Below are 22,065 nucleotides of genomic sequence, written 5' to 3' on the forward strand. Positions count from 1 at the left end.
CCAGGGGCGCCCCTCTATGTGCCTGACGCGCTGAACAACAGAAAGACCCCAGGCGAGCCCTCTAAGCGCCTGGTGGGCGGAGCTACGGAGAAAGACTGGCCAAAAAGGCCTCTGAGCGCCAGCTACTAGAGGCTCGACAAAAGGCTTGGCAGGGCCATGGCTCCCGCAGTGGAGACAGTCCCTGTCCCCTCACACTTGGCGCCGCCAGGGTCCCCGCGACCCCAGCACCTGCCCACCTTCACGCTCAGCCCCCTCTGGGGCAGCGCTGCCACAGGCAGAAAAGCCTTGCATCTGTGCACGCCGAGTCTCTTCGGCTGTGCCCAACTCTTCGTGATCCTGTGGACCGTGGCCTGCCAGGCTTCTCTGTCAGGGGTTCTCCAGGCGAGAATACTGCAGTGTGCTGGCCAACACCGGCTGTCATACCTTTCTGGAGCGCTGTATTTCCTGCTGCCCTAGCTGCCAGCTGCCCTGAGTACCTGGTGCTGCCAGAACCCCTGTGGCCCAGGCAGCTGCATCACCTCCTCACCTGGCCCTCACAGGGGCAGACCCCAGCCCTCCATGGCAGCCTCAGGAGCAAACCCCAGTGGACGACCCACATAAATAAATAAAATAAAAGGTGGAAATAAAACCACAGCTGAAACCCAGGGGCAGCGCGGCTAAGCAAGACGACGCAAAACCTTCCCAGCAGCTGCACAAGCTGCAGATTAAATCCACGTGATCGACTAGGCAGACTCTGTGTCTAAGGAATATACAAAAGGACACTGAGAGCCCCCCATGGAAGAAAACACACTAGCTCTGATAGCTGCAGACATTGGAGGCAAGAACACGCAGGAGGACGACCAGGTTAGAATCTGAGCTGCCCCCACAGCAGGTCCAGAGACCAGTGTTGGAGGGCATCCTAGGGAGGGGAGGTGGGCTGAGGTGCCCAGCGAGGCAAGGGACTCTGACAGCAGAGACTCAAGAAAAACACTTATTATTCTTATGTTTTGACTTGTTCCGTAGTTTCTTTTGGATTGTTTTTTTCTTTTTTTCTTCCTTTTCTCCCGACTCTGTCGTAGTTGTTGATTTTATTTGTACTATGAAATCTAATTAAGCTTTTGAGTTTTGTTTGTTTGTTTGTTTTTTATACTCACACCTTTCAGTGTTGTTATGAACCTCTGCCTCTACATTGGGCTTTAGAAGTTCTGTGGAATTTTCCTTTTTTTTTTTTTTTTTTCTCTTCCTTTTTGTTCTCCCCCCCCCCTTTTTTTAACTTTAATTTTTAATTTTTTAAACCTATTATTATTATTTCTACATTTATTCCTTTGTTTGCTTTTCTAACTGTTCTTTTTCCCTTGCAGTTAAACCTTCATGTATATAAATCTTCTTTATCTACCTCTATTTAACTTTGCCTATCTATTCTTTCTTTTCTTTCCTCCCAAAATATTTGTTAGTTTTGTTTTCATTGGTTTATTTCCCAGTTGGCACCATGCTTTAGTTTTGTTTTCCAGTTTGTACCTTAGTGAGTTTTGTTCTTGACTGGTAAACATAATTTTTGGTATCCTTTGTTTGCCGGGTCAATCTGTTGTACTTTATTTTTGTTGGACTGTTTTGATTTTGCTTATGGGTATATATGTATATGTGTATATTCTATTATTTTAATTACTATTTGCCTGATTTTGTAACTGCCATTTGTCTAGGGTTCATCTTTAGTTTCTCATTTTGGGGTATTTGTTTTAATTTCATTTAATGCCATAATCAACCACTTGTGGAATCTTCATTCCTGACCAGAGATCAAGCCCTGAGCCTTTGGAGTGGGAACACTGACTCCAAGACCCTAGACTACCAGAGAACTAACCCTAGGAAGTATCAGATAGTGAGAACTCACACAAAGGAAACCACTGGCATACAAGACCTGGCATCACCCAACCACCAACAGCACCCTGGACAGGACGCCTCATCTAAACAACAAACAAAACAAAAATACAAACCCAGTCGTCAGCAGACAGGATTACCACCTCACTCAGCCTCGTGCAGCAGAGAAAAAAAATAGATTAGTAAGTGGTGAAGGACCACTTCACCTGTGGTCCACGCATTCTTCACTCTGATGTCTTTCCATTAGTTTTGGATCAAGTGGGTTTGAGTGAGGCTGTGTGTGAGGCTTTTAAGAGTAGTTTTTCTGTTCCCTATTGAACCTCAAGACCAGATGTTTTGGGGGACTTGTCTCTTCTGTGCAGAATCTAAGGGTAAGGATGTGATTTTTGATTGGTGAAGTTGTATCTTTGTTTCTTCTACCCATCTTGATATTTTCCTCTTTGTTGTGGAGACTTTGTTCATCCAGTTTTCAAGTCCCTTTCAGAAGGAATCAGCTACATATGTAGTTGCAGTTATAAAAGTGCATGCTCTGGTTCTTACTATCAGACTATTTGCAACCCTGGGACGCAGTCCACCAGGAGTCAATTAGGCTCCTCTGTCCATGGGGTTCTCCAGGCAAGAGTGCTGGAGCAGGCTGCAGACATTTTTCCAAAGAGACATACAGATTGCCATCAACAGATTGAAATATCTTTAAAACCACTAATCATCAGGGAAATGCAAATCAAAACAACAAGGAGATATCAGATCACACATGTTCAGTTCAGTTCAGTTCAGTCACTCAGTTGTGTCCAACTCATTGCGACCCCACGGACTACAGCACACCAGGCCTCCCGGTCCATCACCAACTCCCAGGGTTTACCCAAACCCATGTCCATTGTTTCAATGATGCCATCCAACCATCTCATCCTCTGTCATCCCCTCTCCTCCCACCTTCAATTTTCCCAGCACCAGGGTCTTTTCAAATGAGTCAGTTCTTCGCATCAGGTGGCCAGAGGATTGGAGTTGCAGCTTCAGCATCAGTCCTTCCAATGAACATTCAGGACTGATTTCCTTTAGGATGGACTGGTTGGATCTCCTTGCAGTCCAAGAGACTCTCAAGAGTCTTCTCCAATACCACAGTTCAAAAGCATTAATTCTTCAGTGCTCAGCTTTCTTTACAGTCCAACTCTCACATCTATACATGACTACTGGAAAAACCATAGCCTTGACTAGATGTAACTTTGTTGGCAAAGTAATATCTCTGCTTTTTAATATGCTGTCTAGTTTGGTCATAGCTTTTCTTCCAAGGAGCAAGCATCATTTAATTTCATGACTGCAGTCACCATCTGCAGTGATTTTGGAGTCCCCCCCTTCCCCCAAAAATAAAATCTGTCACTGTCTCCATTGTTTCCCATCTATTTGCCATAAAGTGATGAGACCAGATGCCATGATCTTAGTTTTCTGAATGTTGAACTTTAAGCCAACGTTTTCACTCTCCTCTTTGACTTACATCAAAAGGCTCTTTAGTTCTTCATTGCTTTCTGACATAAGGAAAGGCAGGTCAGGTGGTTTGGTATTCCCATCTCTTTCAGAATTTTCCACAGTTTGTTGTGATCCACACAGTCAAAGGCTTTACATAGTCAATAAAGCAGAAGTAGATGTTTTTCTGGAACTCTCTCACTTTTTTGATAATCCAAAAGATGTTGGCCATTTGATCTCTGTTTCCTCTGCCTTTTCTAAAGCCAGCTTGAACATCTGGAAGTTCACAGTTCACATACTGTTGGACCCTGGCTTGGAGAATTTTGAGTATTACTTTACTAGCATGTGAGATGAGTGCAATTGTGTGGTAGTCTGAACATTCTTTGGTGTTACCTTTCTTTGAGATTGGAATAAAAACTGACCTTTCCCAGTCCTGTGGCCACTGCTGAGTTTTCCAAATTTGCTGGCATATTGAATGCAGCACTTTCACAGCTTGATCTTTTAGGATTTGAAATAGCTCAACTGGAGTTCCATCACCTTCACTAGCTTTGTTCATAGTGATGCTTCTTAAGGCCCACTTGACTTTACATTCCAGGATGTCTGTCTCTAGGTGAGTGATCACACCATCATGTTTATCTGGGTCATGAAGATCTTTTTTGTACAGTTCTTCTGTGTATTCTTACCACCTCTTCTAAATATCTTCTGCTTCTGTTAGGTCCATACCATTTCTGTCCTATATCGAGTCCATCTTTACATGAAATACTCCCTTGGTATCTCTAATTTTCTTGAGACCTCTAGTCTTTCCCAATCCATTGTTTTACTCTATTCTTTGCACTGATCACTGAGGAAGGCTTCCTTATCTCTCCTTGCTATTCTTTGGAACTCTGCATTGAAATGGGAATATCTTTCCTTTCCTCCTTTGCTTTTCACTCCTCTTCTTTTCACAGCTATTTGTAAGGCCTCCTCAGGCAGCCATTTTCCTTTTTTGCATTTCCTTTTCTTGGCAATGGTCTTGCTCCCTGTCTCCTGTACAATGTCATGAACCTCAACCCATAGCTCATCAGGCACTCTGTCTATCAGATCTAGTCCCTTAAATCTATTTCTCTTGTAGTATAAATCTATACTGGCAGTTACCCTAATCTAATAAATATAGCCTTCAAGGAGCTGTCTCTATTATAATAGAGAAAAAGACACTTTAAACAAATGCAAAATAAATTATCAGGCGTGCTCTGATAGAAAATATTACAGAGTCAAGTGGAAATGGAGAAGAATACTCTTCTTGGAGAAGATTTTAGGTTGACTATGAAGATTAGCTCATTTATTGGTAGTTGGGGATAAATGGGAAAATGGTAATTCAGACCGAGACATCAATATGAGCAAAAAGTACAAGACCCTCAACAGTTGGTGCAGGTGTAGTGAAGAAGCCACCAGTCGCATCATCACTGGGAGGAAAGGAAGAGTCACTGGGAGACAAGACTGGAGATGTAAAAAGCATCCCATTATAAAAGCTCTTATAAGTAATGTGATTACAATTTACTTATCAAACGGAGAGAAGATCGGAGTCTATGATATGACAGTTTTTGGCTTGGACAGCTGTGTAGATAATTTTATCATTCACTAAGATAAAAGTATGGATAAAAATATAGCTCCAGCTTTATACAGTAAAAAGGCTAAAATTTTTGTGTGTCAGATCAAATTTGTGTCATTCCTTTTGCAAATGAGAACACTGAACTCTGAGAGTTTAAATGATATTACAAATACCTCCTTCATACTTCACATCAGAATAAGAGCTAGAAGGCAATCATTCAGACTCCCAGCTTACAGCCTTTCTGAAACAAATGTATAGGAAAATAAAAAACCATGACATTTGATGGGAGACAATCTGGATCTTGAAGGATAAATAAAATTAAAGTTGGTATAGGGGAGATTAATAAGAGTATCAAAATAAAGGAGTTCATAAAAAAGGTTTGGTATTTTAGGGGATATTCACTCAGGAGTAATATTAACATCAACAAGTAGTAACAAGGATATATTAATTGATCCAGATTCTAGAGAACTATCATGCCAGATAAAGGAGATTATTCAACAAATATTTAATGTGCACCAATAATGTGTCAGATACTATTCTAATCACTGGGAATGTATCAGAAATAAAATGAATTTTGTCCTCATGAAGTTTTCAATGTAGAGAGAGGAAACAAAAATAAATGTATAACTGTGTGTCAGATATGCTATTAAGAAATGAAAGCAACACTCAGAGCATAATACGTTACGTGCTAAGAGTATCTATTTCGTATAGGCTGGTCACAGAAAGCCTGATGTTACTGAGTCCAAGCTTGGTCTGCTCACTGCACAACAGGCCAATAATCCAGACACTAGGTGCTGAGACAAAGAAGAGCGACTTTATTCAGAAAGTCAAGCATCCAAGAAGATGGCTAACTAGAGTCCTAGAGTCCCACTTTAGTGGGGTCTGCATGCTAGTTTATTTTATAGAATAGCGAGGGGGATGAGGTGAGGAAGTAAAGTAAAAAGGGCATAAGTCTCGCAAAATATCTCCTGGTTTGGCCAGCCTCAGGGAGGGGATGTGTTCATTTCTCCTGCCGAGTTCACAGGGTCAAGATGACTCCCTGTGAGCTGAGCAAAGGCACTTTAGTTTCACATTCAGGTAGACGGGCAGGGCTCCCCAAGGCAGGCCATAGTGTATGCTTACAGCTATAGACAGAATCCTTTTAGTGATTGTATTAGCAGAAGAAACGGAAAGCAGAGGTTAAATAAACCAGTCCAACATGGAGTCAGATTTTGTTCTTCCCTGTCACACTGAGGGGACTGAGGCATAAAGGAGAGCAGACATCTGAAGAAGGAGCATCCCAGATAGAAAGCATGAGTGCAAAGACCCTGAGGCAGGAGCATTCTTGATGCAGTAGGAACAGCTCATGGAGGCAATGGTGGTTAGAGCAAAAGAAGCAGAAGGGTCTTGTCCAGAAGCAGTGATTAGAGATGCAGTGGGATGGGACCATGTATGACCCTGCAGGCCACTGTGAACATCTTAGCTTTTACCTTGAGTGATATGGAAAGCGTTAGAATATTTTGAACAAACAATGCTCTGATGTACATTTTAACAATATTCCCCTGGCTTCTGTGCCAACTTACAGACTCTAAATGTGCAAGGGGCGGAGTAAGAAAACCAAGCAATAGGCTATTGCAGTAATCCTGGCAAGAGCACGGGTGCTCTGGACCAAGATGGTATTAGTAGCGGTGGTGAGAAATGGTTATATTCTGGATATGTGCGTATTGTTATTGCTTAGTTGCTCTGTCATGTTCAACTCTTTTATGACTACACAGAGAGTAGCCCACCTCTGTCCATGAGATTGTTCAGGCAAGATTGAACTAGCATCTCTGTGTCTTCTGCAACGCAGGATATGCAGGAGATGAGGTTTGATCCCTGCGTTGGGAAGACTGCCTGGAGGAAGGCATGGCAACCTACTCTGGTATTCTTGCCTGGAAAATCCCATGGACAGAGGAGCCTGGGGCTTTTATGGTCCATGGGGTCGCAGAGTCGGCCACAACTGAAGCGATTGAGCACATATGCATGCCTCTGTGTGTGTGTGTGTGTGTGACTCTCAGTGAGAAGGAATGAGAAGAACTCACATGCACTTAAACAGTAGACAGGAGCAGCTTTAGCAGCAGGAATTGAGCCCATGGTCAAGGTACATGGTAAATGGTAAGGAGTAGCAGTCTTTCTTTTTCCCCTTCCCACGCTGGGCCATAGGAAGGATCTGGGAGGAAGGGCAGCTACCCAAAGACAGTGACTACACATATGTACATGTGTGTGTGTGTGTGTGTGTGTGTGTGTGTGTGTATTATATTGGGTTGGCAAAAATATTCCTGTGATATTTAAATAAAACATACATCTTTCATTTTCACCAAGAACTTCATTGAATACTGTGATCAGTGTGTTATTCCAATACAATCTGCTATTTTCCAGGAAACTTCATAATTCCATCTTCCCAAAACTTTTTACCTCTTTGAACAAAGAATGGTTGCAGGTGCTTTTTACAGTCTTCCATGAAATTGATATCTTTTCCATTATGGGAATTTTTATAAAGACTAAAATAAATGGAATACAAAGGTGAAATGTCTAACAAATCCAGGCAGTGAATCAGAACTTCCCAACCAAACTGCAACAGTTTTTGCCTGGTCATTAAGGAAACATGCGGTCTTATGTTCTCCTGATGGAAGCTTGTGCGTTTTCTGCTGACTAACTGTGGATGATTTTCATCAGATGTTGCTTGCAGTTGGTCTCATTGGGAGCAGTGCTTATGGGAATTAAGCTTTTGGGACCTCATAAATAGAGGACTCCTTTCCAGTTCCACCAAATACACATCACCTGCTTTGGATGCACACCAGATTTTGGCGTTGATGGTGGTGGTTCATTTCACTTACCCCACGATCTCTTCCATTCTACACTATTGTCCATTATCCACTTTTCATTGCCCACCACAATCTGTTTTTAAAACATAACATTTTTGCTATGTTTAAGTAAGGAATCTCATGTGGAAATATGGTCAAGAAGGTTTTTTCACTTAACTTATGTGGAATTCAAACATCAGAGTGATTAACATAACCAAGCTGGTACCGATTTTCAATGCTTGATTCTCAATTAATGTCTTGATTTGATTGCTATCTACTTCAACTTGTCTCCCCAGTCATGGATCATCGTCCATCGAGAAATCTTCAATGTGAAACTTCACAAACCACTTTTGACACATTCGATCAGTCACAGTGGCTTCTATATACACTGTACAAATATTTGTGTTTCAGTTGTGCTTTTACTTTTCTTGAAATAATAAAGCATAATATGCTGAAAATGTTACGTTTTTCCCTTCCACCTTCAATATTAAAATGGCTACACAAAAATTCACCAATGTTGATGTTTCTTTTTTTAAATGCACACTAGTATGATGGCTGTCACATTACAATCTAACAAAATTATTTCAAATGCAGTTAAAAACAACAAGCACTGCTAGAGTCATCTTACAGAAAAAACCAACCTACCTTTTGGCCAACCCATGATATATATGTATATGTATGGTATAACATATATATATATGGTGTAATATCAAAAGAAAGACCTAAGCTTCCCTAGCAGCTCAGTGGTAAAGAATCTGCCTGCCAGTGCAGGAGACAAAAGTCTGAACCCTGATCCAGGAGGATCCCACATGCTGCAGAGCAGCTAAGCCCATGCACCACAACTTTTGAGCTTATGTTCTGGAGCCTGGGAGCCACAGCTACTGAAGCCCATGCACCCTAGAGTGCATGCTCTGAACCAAGAGAAGCCTCTATACTGTTCCACTGCAACCAGAGAGTAGGAGACTCCAAAAACCAAGATCTTTCATAGTTTACATGTATAAAAAAAATTAATCCTTGGGTCATTTAATTCTCAGGCTTTCTGTTTTTATTATGGGGAAAAAGTATATTTCATTGGTCATTTTAAACATATAATACACATGAAATAAATATGGAAGAGCAAATTTTTCTTAAATCTCTCTGAAAGACTTAAGTAATTTCTATGTATGCATTTTGGATAAATTGCCTTAAGAAATCTCATGAAGGAAAAGCAACCTGAATGCCAAGTCTTCCTTAATTTGTTGTAGTTTATTTTCTCATTTTAAATACCTATTTTCATATCTAATTTTGTGAAGGTGACTGCAGCCATGAAATTAAGAGATGATTGCTCCTTGAAAGGAAAGCTATGACAAAACTAGACAGTGTATTAAAAAGCAGACATCACTTTGCTGACAAAGGTCTGTATAGTCAAAGCAATCATTTTTCCAGTAGTCACGTGCAGATGTGAGAGTTAAACCATAAAGACTGAACGCCAAAGAATTGATGCTTTCAAATTGTGGCGTTGGAGAAGACTCTTGACAGTCCCTCCCTTGGAAAAGACTCTTGAGAGTCCCTCCTTTGGATCGCAAGGAGATCAAACCAATCAATCCTAAAGGAAATCAACCCTGGAAGGACTGCTGCAGAAGCTGAAGCTCCAATACTTTGGCCACCTGATGGGAAGAGCCACCTCACTGGAAAGACCCTCGTGCTGGGAAAGACTGAAGGCGGGAGGAGAACGGGGTGGCAAAGGATGAAATGGTGAGATAGCACCACCGAATCAGTGGACATGAATTTGAGCAGACTCTGGGAGATAGTGGAGGACAAAGGAGCCCACGTGCTGCAGTCCCTGGGGTCGCAGAGAGTCAGACACAACGGAGTGACTGAACAGCAACAGCAAAATGTTTTCTAAAAGAATGAGCCAAGACCTATACATAGCCCCCCTAAAACGTGCCCCTTTCCAGGCCCTTGGTGTTTGCAACAGGAAACACCCAAGAAATTCAAGGGAGCTAGTGTGAAAGAGGGGGGCTTCCCTGATGACTCAGAGGTAAAGAATCTGCAGGAGAGGCCAGTTCAACCCCTGGCTTGGCAAGATCCCCTGGAGGAGGAAATAACAACCCACTCCAATATTGTTGCCTGAAACATCTTATGGTCAGAGGAGCCTAGTGGGCTACAGTACAAAAGGCCACAAAGAGTCAGACGTGACTGAGCGACTGAGCAAACACAGACAGTGTCTAAGAGAAGGCACAGAAAATCTGAGACTAAATAGAGGGAAGCAGGGCAGGCCAACCGGACTGCACCTGGACCAGATGATTGTCTGATGAGGCAACCCTGCCTGGAAGGGATTCTCAATCCAGAAAGATGAAGGCTGGTAAAACTTTTGTAGAATGGATTCTTTGGCAGACCCAGATCTAGATGATTTAACCTCTCTTATTATGATTCCCCAAGGGTAAGGAGGTGGAATCTAGAAATAAATTTTAAAATAAAATATCTGGCCTAGAAAGCAAGAGGAAAATAAGGGTAAAGGAAGTGTTCTGCTCCAAAAACCTCACATAAAATCTTCTATGTGAAAAAATAAAGGGTAGGGGGAGAGCAGCATATAAATTCAACAGTCAAAAGCCTGGGTGAGCTTTTTAAAATAACAATAATAAAAATACTTATATAGCTCTTACCATGTACCAGATACTCTTTACATATACATTAGCTCATTTAATCATCCTAATAATTCTTTGAAATGGATATGACTATTATCTCCATTTTACTAATGAGAAAACTGAGGTAAAAAGAAATTATGTAACCAGTCCAAGGCCACACAGCTGGGAAGTGGCTGAGCCAGGATTAAAACCAGGCGACTTGCCTGACTCCAGAGTAAGTTTATTTAATTCTTTACCCTATGGCAAAAGATGCCACATGTACAAAAGGGACAGGAAGGCATAGTAAAATGTAAGCTTTGGAAAAATTTTTTTAAAAAAAGCATAGCCTCTTCTCTTTCTCCAAGAAAGAAGGAGTAAAGAGGTCAATGAAGATGTAAATAATTTGAAGTGGTTAAGAAGATATGACTTAAGATGGGCAAGGGCCTCTCCTGGTGAAGAAAAGTAGGAGGACAGATAGACACTGATGGATAAGAAAGAAACTAGCTAGTTTTATAATTTCAAAAATCCAACTTGGGAAAAGGAGTTGACAAGAAAATAGATTTTTAAAGAATTGTATCTTCAAGTATCACATATCTTAGGTATCCTGAGGTTTAAACCAATATTCTGTAGTTCTTTGGGTCGAATATATTTCAACCAGGCATCTCCTAGGCACCACTAAAGTGCTTATTTCACTCAGGATTTGTGTTTTCAACCATTTGAAGCTTTTTTCTCTTATGACTGCTTTTTGAGTACTAGAAAGGGTCCAGCTAGGGATGAGTTATGCACGCTTCACGCTAAATTGTTTCCTTAAAATATGACATATATCGTCTGCCCCTTCAGTCTGGAGAAATAACCTCCAGGTTTTCAGATATTTTTATCTGTGTGGTAAATCAGGTACCTCTGAGAATCAACAATGGTTTATTACTATACTTTATCCATGGAACAAACATATTCGTATTCATTTGAGCGACAGGAAAAGGAAAAGAAGGCATGATAACCTACCTGGGTTGCATTCTTCTCAAGTGGCATAATGCATTCAACTGACCATAATCAATGATCCTAGATTTTTGCAAGTCTGCAAAATTAAAAAAATCAATTAAAAATGTAAGTAATTTTCTGTAACCTTGTTAACCAAATTTGCAAATAGAGTTTAATTGCAAACATTCATCATAGTAAAGGAATTCAGTGACTATGAAAATGAGGTATTACCAGTCTTTATTTGATACACAAGCAGAATTGCATAGGGTGATTAAAAAGAGGAAAGAATTTAATGTTTTTCATTTATGCCAGATTTAGTCTGGCATATATTATGTGTTTAATTCCAGTAAATGGAATGTTTATATCATGTCACTTCTCTGGAAGGAAGCCTTTCAGAATCTTTATCCTATGCCTTTCAAACATGAAGTGGTTCCAGAACTCCAGACATGAAAATTCAAAGAAGAGTTTTCTTGAGGTCTCCCTCTCCCTCTTGATCACCCTGTCTCTCTCTGAAATACTAGTCATTTTTGTTCATTCCTAAGCAGGGCCCCATCTTTGGCTAGCTCCTCATCAGAGCTCTACAGATCACCTTCCAGGGTCTGGATTCAGTTTGCAGTTCCTTCTGAAGTTCGAGTGTAAGCAAATCACACACACTCCCTTACAAGCAGAAAGATAGTAATCATAGCCAAGAAGCAAACTAATTGTCATTCCCCTTCAGTGCCAGAAAGAACTGACATCTTCCAAAGGAGATGAAAAGGAAGACAGAATATTGATGACAACCACCATTGCAAAGATGGGCACTCACATAACAGGTCCTCTCCATATCCTGGAAGAATGCATACTGTTGGGAATGTTGTAGAATGGAAGGCAGTAATAAATACCGAGGTGCACATTACTCCTTCCCTTGGTGAACAGGTGCTGAGAAAATCAGTGGCCTAATGCATTGCTAACCCTTTGTCGAAATGTATTCAATGACCGCATCTCAATAAACATATCCGCTTTGATGCCAGGTTACTGAATCATATAATTTCAAAAATGTTTTAAGCCTTTTGTGATCTAAAAATGACTCAACAACAGATAACCACTTTCTAAATACAAAATTGAGATTAGTAAAATTTAAACAAAAGCTGGCTGCTACCTACCACACAAATCATCACCATTTAATAAACTTGAAAATTCTAATTGCATGGTTTAGATATCTTCTTACTTAAATTACTCAGTTAAAACTTAAGGAAAAATTACCTAATTGCATTTTAGCATTATATGGAATTATTATCTTAAGTAAACCAAGTTATAATTAAATTATATCAAAATGCTTTTAGTATAGTAATACTTCTATTATAGGATATTATATAAAATTTTATAGTAGATTTATATACATGGGTTAAGAAAAGACTTAACACTAAGTATTGATTTAGTCCATTTTCCTAACTGAATTTAAAAACAGGGTCAGAAATAGCCCTGGGGACTGGTGTGGACATAAAAGGCAGATGGTGCCATAGAGATTTGGGAAAAGGACAGCGTTTGAGAAATTCTGACTTTGAAAGGGGCTTTGAAAAGGTAAATATATTCATCTTTCAGGTAAAGCAAAAATATTAAATCCATAGGACAGATATTATCAGACTATGAGATGCCAGTAAAGACTAGAAAAACTGAAAGTTCGCCTTGCCTGAGGAAGGCTGCGGCGTCTGCAGGGACAACTTTGCACAGGGCTGGCCCAGCCAAGAGAGCTCGAAAACCTAGAGGCTAGACAGCACGCCCAGCCTGGAAGCGCACTTTACAATTCACCAAAAAATGTCTCCATTGATCCTCGTTTCCAAGAAGTTTTGGTCACAGAGCCTTTACATTAAAGCTGCTGAACAACATATGGGTGGCTTAGTCACTAAGTCATGTCCGACTGTTGTGACCCCATGAACCGTAGCCCGCCAGGCTCCTCTGTCCATGGGATTCTCCAGGCAAGAACGCTGGAGTGGATAGCCATTCCCTTCTCCAGGGGATCTTCCTGACCCAGGGATCGAACCCAGGTCTCCTGCATTGCAGGCAGATTCTTTACTGACTGAGCTACGAGGGAAGCTTCATTTCCAAGAGGTATTTGTCACAAAAGTTTAACATAAAGGCCACTGAACAATCTATTAGATCTTATCTTTCAGGCAGTTTCATAAAAAAGGAAAAAAACAAAAGACTTTACCATGAAATTATAAAGTTGAGCATTTCTGGTGATGAGATTTAATAGAAGGATAAGGCTTAAACAGTATAAAAAGGACTAAGCTTATATTATTTTCCAGTCTTTTTTCTCTTCATAAATATGTCTTATCTGGGCTTTAGGCAAAGGTAGAAGAGGCTTAACCTTATATTGGGGATAAAAATAAAGGATTTTGAGAAGAGTAAGTTTGAAAGGAGAACAGTGGCTGACATAAATGAATGGTTATAAAGAATTTTAAACTTGAAATTCATGGTGAAATTAAAAAAAAATTATCTTTATGTATATCTTTACTATGTAGAAGGTAACAGCAACCCAGTCCAGTATTCCTTCCTGGAAAATTCCATGTACGGAGGAACCTGGTGGGCTACAGTCCCTGGGATTGCAGAGTCGGATACAACTGAGTGACTGAACATGTCTTTAATTATATAAAAGTTTCACTGTACACTATTGAAATAGAAAAACTAGACTCACTCTGTCTTGTCCAACTCTGCTATCCCATGGACTGTAGCCCACCAGGCTCCTTTGTCCATGGAATTCTCCAGGCAACAATATAAGAGTGGGAGCCATTCCCTTCTGCAGTGTATTTACTGACCCAGGGATTGAACCCATGTCTCCTGCATTGCCAACAGATTTTTTACCATCTGAGTCACCAGGGAAGCTTATATATATATATAAGCTCATATATATATATATATATATATATATATATATATATATATATAAGCCCACTATATATTATTGAAATAAAAGAAAAATCCAATGCTTTATCTGAGTGGCACATTGATGATCTTTTGTTTTCATGTGTTAATGTTTCTTCAGGGGTAGATATATATTTTCATATTTGTGCAGTATTGTGAATTAAGTTTATTTGTGATGGGTGTTATAAAGGTATGTTAAAATATAAAGATACATTTTGCAAGTAATAAGACTAAATTCAACAATACATGAACCGTGAACTTCCAGATGTTCCAGCTGGTTTTAGAAAAGGCAGAGGAACAAGAGACCAAATTGCCAACATCCGCTGGATCATCAAAAAAGCAAGAGAGCTCCAGAAAAACATCCATTTCTGCTTTATTGACTATGCCACAGCCTTTGACTGTGTCGCTGCTGCTGCTAAGTCGCTTCAGTCGTGTCCGACTCTGTGCGACCCCATAGACCACAGCCCACCAGGCTCCCCTCCCTGGGATTCTCCAGGCAAGAACACTGGAGTGGGTTGCCATTTCCTTCTCCAATGAGTGAAAGTAAAAAGTGAAAGTGAAGTCGCTCAGTCTTGTCCGACTCTTTGCGACCCGACCCCATGGACTGCAGTCTACCAGGCTCCTCCGTCCATGGGATTTTCCAGGCAAGAGCACTGGAGTGGGGTGCCATTTGACTGTGTGGATCACAATAAATACTGTGGAAAATTCTTAAAGAGATAGGAATACCAGACCACCTGACCTGCCTTTGAGAAATCTGTATGCAGGTCAGGAAGCAACAGTTAGAACTGGACATGGAACAACAGTCTGGTTCCAAATAGGAAAAGGAGTACGTCAAGGCTGTATACTGTCACCCTGCTTATTTAACTTGTATGCAGAGTACAGCGTGAGAAACACTGGGCTGGAGGAAGCACAAGCTGGAATCAAGATTGCCGGGAGAAATATCAATAACCTCAGATATGCAAATGGAACACCCTTATGGCAGAATGTGAAGAAGAACTAAAGAGTCTCTTGATGAAAGTGAAAGAGGAGAGTGAAAAAGTTGGCTTAAAACTCAGCATTCAGAAAACTAAGATCATGGCATCCAGTCCCATCACTTCATGGCAAACAGATGGGGAAACAGTGGCAGACTTTATTTTGGGGGGCTCTAAAATCACTACAGATGGTGACTGCAGCCATGAAATTAAAAGATGCATACTCCTTAGAAGTAAAGTTGTGACCAACCTAGACAGCATATTAAAAAGCAGAGATATTACTTTGCCAACAAAGTTACATCTAGTCAAGGCTATGGTTTTTTTCAGTAGCCATGTATGGATGTGAGAGTTGGACCCTCAAGAAGGCTGAGTGCCAAGAACTGATGCTTTTGAACTGTGGTGTTGGAGAAGACTCTTGAGAGTCCCTTGGACTGCAAGGAGATGCAACCAGTCCATCCTAAAAGAAATCAGTCCTGAATATTCATTGGAAGGACTGATGCTGAAGCTGAAACTCCAATACTTTGACCACCTGATGCAAAGAACTGACTCATTTGAAAAGACCCTGATGCTTGGAAAGATTTAAGGTGGGAGAGGAAGGGGATGACAGAGGATGAGACGGTTGGATGGCATTACCGACTAAATGGACGAGTTTGAATAAACTCCGGGAGCTGGTGATGGACAGGGAGGCCTGGCGTGCTGCAGTCCATGGGGTCGCAAAGTGTTGGACATGACTGAGCAACTGAACTGAACTGAAGACCGTATTATTTTTCTCCAACAAGCTTTCCCTTAAAAGTATAATAGATAAATAACCTTTGCATAAAGCAAAGAGGAAGCGGTAGAATAAGTGACGCCTTAACAGTATTGTAAATACATAAGCACTATTTACTAGGAGACTGAACTCATCTGAGCAGCTTATGGGGCAAGATAAAGGAAATGGACCATAGAGCCAAAGAGAAAATGTGACAACATTATGCGAAAATGTCAGAGGACACGTGCATGCCAAGTCACTTCAGTCGCATCTGACCCTTTGAGACACTATGGACCATAGCCTGCCAGGCTCCTCTGTCCGTCAGATTCTCCAGGCAAGAATACTGGAGTGGATTGCCATTGCCTTCTCCAGGGGATCTCCCCAACCCAGGGATCAAACCCATGTCGCTTCTATCTTCTGTCTTTGCAGGAGGGTTCTTTACCATTAGCACCACCTGGGAAGCCTACAAAACAGACTGATTCAAAGTAATAAACTGTAGCAGACTCTACTCTAATGATGAATCCAGTGATAAGTAGAAATTTGCTTAATACAGTATTCAGAGTACAAATGATTAAGTAGCAGTAGTAACAGAAACATTATCAATAAATTTTCAGTAAGAATAGCAATTCTTATACTAATATGCAAGAGTGAATTCTAGCATAGGACTAAAGTACAGAACAAGGAGTAGGGTAGGAGAAATGAAAATATCCACCAGAGACTATAAGTGTAACTAATTCCCTGTATATACTTAGATAGCTGATCTAGTTCTATGTTTCTATTAATAAATAAGCCTAAATTTGTGTAATAATAGAGAATAAACACAGGAGGAGAAGGGGACGACAGAGGACGAGATGGTTAGATAGCATCACCGACTCAATGGACACAGGTTTGGGTAGACTCCGGGAGTTGGTGATGGACAGGGAGGCCTGGTGTGCTGCGGTTCATGGGGTCGCAGAGTCGGACACGACTGAGCAACTGAACTGAACTGAACTGAACCACATCTACTGAGAGTGTTAACAGCCTGGGTAGGGAGGTCAGAGGTCCGCAAGTGGCAGGAGGGAACAAACTGCAAGTGGCAGATTTTTTTTTTCCTTCTCTACACAAAATTAAAGGAGGTTTCGTTTAATTCTGTGTTGTTATAGTGACACCCGGTTCCACCTGAACTTAACTTTATCCAAACCTTGAGCTAACCAATGCAGTTTTTCTCATGGAAATGTCTTTTTAAGGTATGTTAATGAACTATGTATTTGCTTGGAAATCTGCCTTTCTTTAAGATTCATGTCCATTGTTTTACAGCCTGGGATGTCTCACCGTGTGCCAAAGTTATCTCAAAATGCATGTTGTGGGAGAGGGGCTGGAGCAAATCTCTCAGCTTTGAGGAGTTTCCTTTCTCTAATTGGCAGCTTGCTAATAGGTATATAACTCCTCGCTAAAAACTAGCAAAGGAGCACCCTTTCTGTCTCCTTCTGATGTCTGTGTCAGAAGTTTTCACTATCTCTTTTATACTTTAACAAAACTTTGCTACACAAAAAGCTCTAAGTGATCAAGCCTCAGATTGAATTCGTTTCCTCTGGAGGCCATGAATGCGGGCATTGTTCATGGCTCATAGCAGCAACCTTTCACTATGTCAGTGGTTAATGGTGTGTTTATTCTTTTCCCTTCAACTAATTGTTGTTTTCCAAAATCCCAAAGTTAATTCTTCTTCAAATAACATTCAATAAACATAGGCACTTAAAAATTTTCAATTAAATAAACCATCAAAAGGCAAAGAAATAGTGCCCAAAGAAGGGCTTCTAAAAATAAAAGTTGACATACCAACATGGACCATCATACAAGCGGGCCTGTGCTGTCCCTGCCTCTTGTCTGAGTAGTGAAGACGTTAAAATAAACACGTATTAACTGAAGAGGGAAAAACGAGGGGAATGTGATACAACAAATTATTGACACAGCTTCTGTTTATATGCTGATGAATGCAATCATTTACATCTCTATTGCCTCAACTCACATTCACTTTTCCACTCACTAAAAATTATCTTTCACCTTCATTATTTATTAAAAATTGTCTTTATTAAAAATTATAGGAAATCCTGTAGTTTCTAGCCCAGAAACTTCTTTTCAGTCTTCACCGTACTAATCTGTTTGACATTTGACACTGGTGAGCCTGTGAGACCTCTGTGACACTGTGCCCTCCTTGCCTGCCTCTTCCTTGCTAGCCTGCCCTACAAACTCCCATCTTCCTCCTCAGGGCATGCTGTCCACCAGTCCACTCCCAGGGTCCCTGTCTTCTCCTCCCAGTTTAGACCGTCTCCTTGCAGGACCTTACCAGCACTCGCATCCCCACTGTCACACACACACTTCAGATCCTCACACCAAACTCTAGCCCAGAGCTCTAACCTTCGCTCTACTGATACTCATGTGAATGTCATCCAGGAAAATCAAACTCAAGATAGCAAAAACTTCAGTGATAATTCCTCTCATGCTTCTTTCCCTCAAAAGCCTGATCCTCCTCCTGAATCCTCCACCTGGGTTAAGAAAATCCCGTTATTTTCCATAACTCCATCGCCAACCTTGGGACCCTATTCTTTTGTTTCCCTTTCAGGGCCAATGTGTTATGAAACCCATCAATTCTGCCTCTTTTGAAATGTATTCTAAAGTATCTTTCAAACGTGTCTTCTCCAATCCTGATGGTGTAGCCGCCAAATAGGGCCGCTGGGAAGAAGTGTCACTCCCACGCAGGCAACACGTCAGAATCTTGTTTCAGACCCTCTTAGCGTCTCATTTGTACTATCGCAATAATCTCTCTAGTCTCCCTGACTCCAGTCTCTTCCCTTCCAACTCATCCTTCATGCTGGTATCACAGTACTTTCTAAAATTCCGATGGTAGGGACTTCCCTGGCAGTCCAGTGGTTAAGACTCCACACTTCCACTGGGTGTGGGTTTGATCCCTGGTGGGGGAACTAAGATCCCATATGCCACACAGAGTGACCGCAAAAAAGAAAAGAAAAGAAACTTCCAATGGTGCTTACATAATTTTGTATGGAACACAATGCCTTCAATGAACATAAATTAACCTCATTGAACTTCATTAAACACCACCACCATATTCTTCTCCCTTGCCCCCCAGGTTTCAATAACACATTTTCTACACATTTTCTATCTACTCCATGAACATATTTAGTCTTTTCAATGTGATATTCTCTTTGGTTCTTTCTCAACTTAAAAAAAAAAAACTTATCCATCATTTAGATCCACCCCAAAAGTTAACTTGTCTGTGACATTTAAACTTCTCATCACTAGGAACAAGCAGTTTTACTAAACCTGAAAACAGTTGCAGTGGAGCAAACATCATCCTTTGTTATGATTTTTTCAACTGTACTTAATGTTTATTTCAATTTATCGCTGTCCCCTAAAGGTAGGATCCATTCTTCACTCATATATGAAACACTAGAACTTATCACAATGCTTGAATTTAAATAAATATAGCTTGTTAAATTATAATGGATAAATAAGAACATTGTTCTATATGTCAGACAAGGGTCAGGAAAATAAACCAAGGAAAACCAATGAAGGCAGGAATAGCTGATGAATATGAAGTTTTGTTTAAAGAATATGGCAAAGAATACCCACCAAAAGCTAACAGATGAACAAATGAAAGAACTCTGTCCCTTGTAGGGTATTGTACATGAATAATTTTACCTTCTTTTCTACATGAGATCGAAGATCATGGAAATGTCATTTTTGGCTTAAAAAGCTACTCACCATGGCAAAGAGCTCACTAACTAAAAAAGTGTACTAAGGAGGAAATATTTCGATCTTCATTAAACTGAGGATTAAGCACATTACCTTACTACGAACTTAGAAGAATATCAGCCAAATGATGTGATTTCAGTTCAGTTCAGTTCAATTCAGTCGCTCAGTCGTGTCTGACTCTTTGCGGCCCCATGAATTGCAGCACGCCAGGCCTCCCTGTCCATCAGCAACTCCCAGAGTCTACCCAGACTCATGCCCATCAAGTCGGTGATGCCATCCAGCCATCTCATCCTCTGTCGTCCCCCTCTCTTCCTGCCCCCAATCCCTCCCAGCATCAGGGTCTTTTCCAATGAGTCAACTCTTCGCATGAGGTGGCCAAAGTATTCAATGAACCTTAAAAGAAGCAAGCATATGCATACTTCTCTTGTTTGAGGAAGCAAGCAGAGTTCTCCAGGGACAGGCTGTAGGGTCCTGGAGGTTTCAACTGATGAACTCTTACCTGGAATGGGAAGTTCTTGAGACCGGACACGCTTTGAAGAACCCTAAGCCCATGATATACGTGAAATGTAGGGCCGAACAAGGATTCCACCTGTACTTATATTCTTTTTAAGAGTCAGGTTGTTGTAATGGTAAAATAGAGGGCAAATGTTAGGTGATAATCACAGAAGCAGCTGATCTTAGTCATTAAAGAGAAATAGAGAAATCTCTACCAAGAAACCTTGACAGAATTATGGCACTTGAATTATGACAGCACTAATTAGAGACATACAATTTAGGGAAGAGTACAGAACAGAGTTCTGTTCACAGTTAACATACAAGAAAATTCCATCAGTCTGCTATCCTAGTTCATTTATTTTTCTTGCAAGTAATCCAACTTCAAAAAAAAAAAATAACCATAATTCAATAATACTAATACCTAGGCACAACATACTCTAAGAGAAAGTGTGAAAAACACTTATCAAATGAAAAATACTATGCATTAGAAGATGTAGTAAACAGGAAGAAATTCCCACCACACACACACACACACACACACACACACATGAAATCTTGATGAAAGAAAAATGATCTATAAGGCATTAAGTATGAATAAGACAATAGAAATAAATTACAAATGAACAGCTTATATTCAGGAAAGGAAAGAAAAATAATTATAACAAAATCCACATTAGAAATATCAAAAATGGCAATAGAGTATTAAGAAAATATAGTCATAGAACATAGAGGTTAACATAAATAGAGAAAAGAAAAGAAGAAAGTGATAAATGAAGATAGGAGACACTACATGCAAAAATTGTTCCTGAGGAAGGAAATAGTAACAATGGTAGGGTGGGAGTGGAGGGGGAATGCTCAAATATATAATAAAAGAACATTTTTCTCCTACAAAGACCTGAATCTGAAGAACTAAATACCACAGCCCAGAACGGAAAAGAGAAAGCATAGTTCATCATCTACAAAGAGACTAGATATTTTAGATGTACTAGGTTAGTAACTGAACGCTGTTTCAAAGGTAAACAATTATTTTAGCACCCAGCCAAAAGAGGAAGGGTCTCCTATAAGAGTCAAAACTCAATTTGGCCTTAGTCTTCTCTGCAGCAAAATCCTGACAAACAGTGAGACAAATTTTCCCTGACAAACAGGGGGAAAAAATGTGACTCATGAGTTTTACTCTCCAGTAAATATAAAAGTAACAAATAAAAACTTCAGAGAACATATTGTACCATGAGCTCTCTGAAAAATACAACTTGATAGACATACAACTAAGGCTTAAACGGTATGGACTGTACTAATCAAGGGGCTTCCCTGGTGGCGTTAGTGGTAAAGATCCTGCCTGCCAATGCGGGAGAAGTAAGAGTTGTGAGTTCAGTCCCTGGGTCAGGAAGATCCCCTGGAGGAGGGCATGGCAACCCACTCCAGTATTCTTGCCTGGAGAATCCCGTGGACAGAGGAGGCTGGTGGGCTGCAGTCCATAGCGCCACATAGAGTCGGACATGACTGAAGTGACTTAGCATGCGCACATACTAACAAAGGGCAAGTAAATCCTTAAACCTTCACACAAATTTTGAATTGTCCATAGATTCTAGTGGAGACAGTGTAAATAATAATGAGTAACAAATTGGACGTTCCAGCAGAGAAGCAGAAGTATAAAATATATTTGTATAAATTTCCTCACACAACAGATAGTAGTTACAGACTAAAGAATACTTAAAAATAATGGATGTTTACTAATAATATTTGAAGGTATGAATTTAGCCAAAGACTTAGACATTAATATTCATTAGATATTAATAATCAAATTAAGATATGAAGAAAGTTTTCTCGTTTTGTACTAGATTGTCAATATCCATTGTCTAAAGTTAGTGAATCAAGAAATATAGATTTAGATATG

At 40.4% G+C, this 22,065-nt stretch overlaps 1 protein-coding gene across 1 annotated transcript in view; it reads right to left on the minus strand.

Annotated features, from left to right (window-relative positions):
* The window catches only part of CNBD1 (cyclic nucleotide binding domain containing 1), a 384,488-nt gene that overhangs the window by 352,584 nt on the left and 9,839 nt on the right, over positions 1–22,065 (minus strand). The window contains exons 2-3 of the mRNA XM_061122766.1: positions 11,331–11,403; positions 7,761–7,763 (exon numbers count right to left, since the gene is read on the minus strand). Of these exons, the coding sequence (XP_060978749.1) occupies positions 7,761–7,763; positions 11,331–11,403 (76 nt within the window). The remainder of the gene's footprint in view (positions 1–7,760; positions 7,764–11,330; positions 11,404–22,065) is intronic.

This window comes from Dama dama, chromosome 21, assembly GCF_033118175.1.
Source record: "Dama dama isolate Ldn47 chromosome 21, ASM3311817v1, whole genome shotgun sequence".
NCBI classification, from domain to species: Eukaryota; Metazoa; Chordata; class Mammalia; order Artiodactyla; family Cervidae; genus Dama; species Dama dama.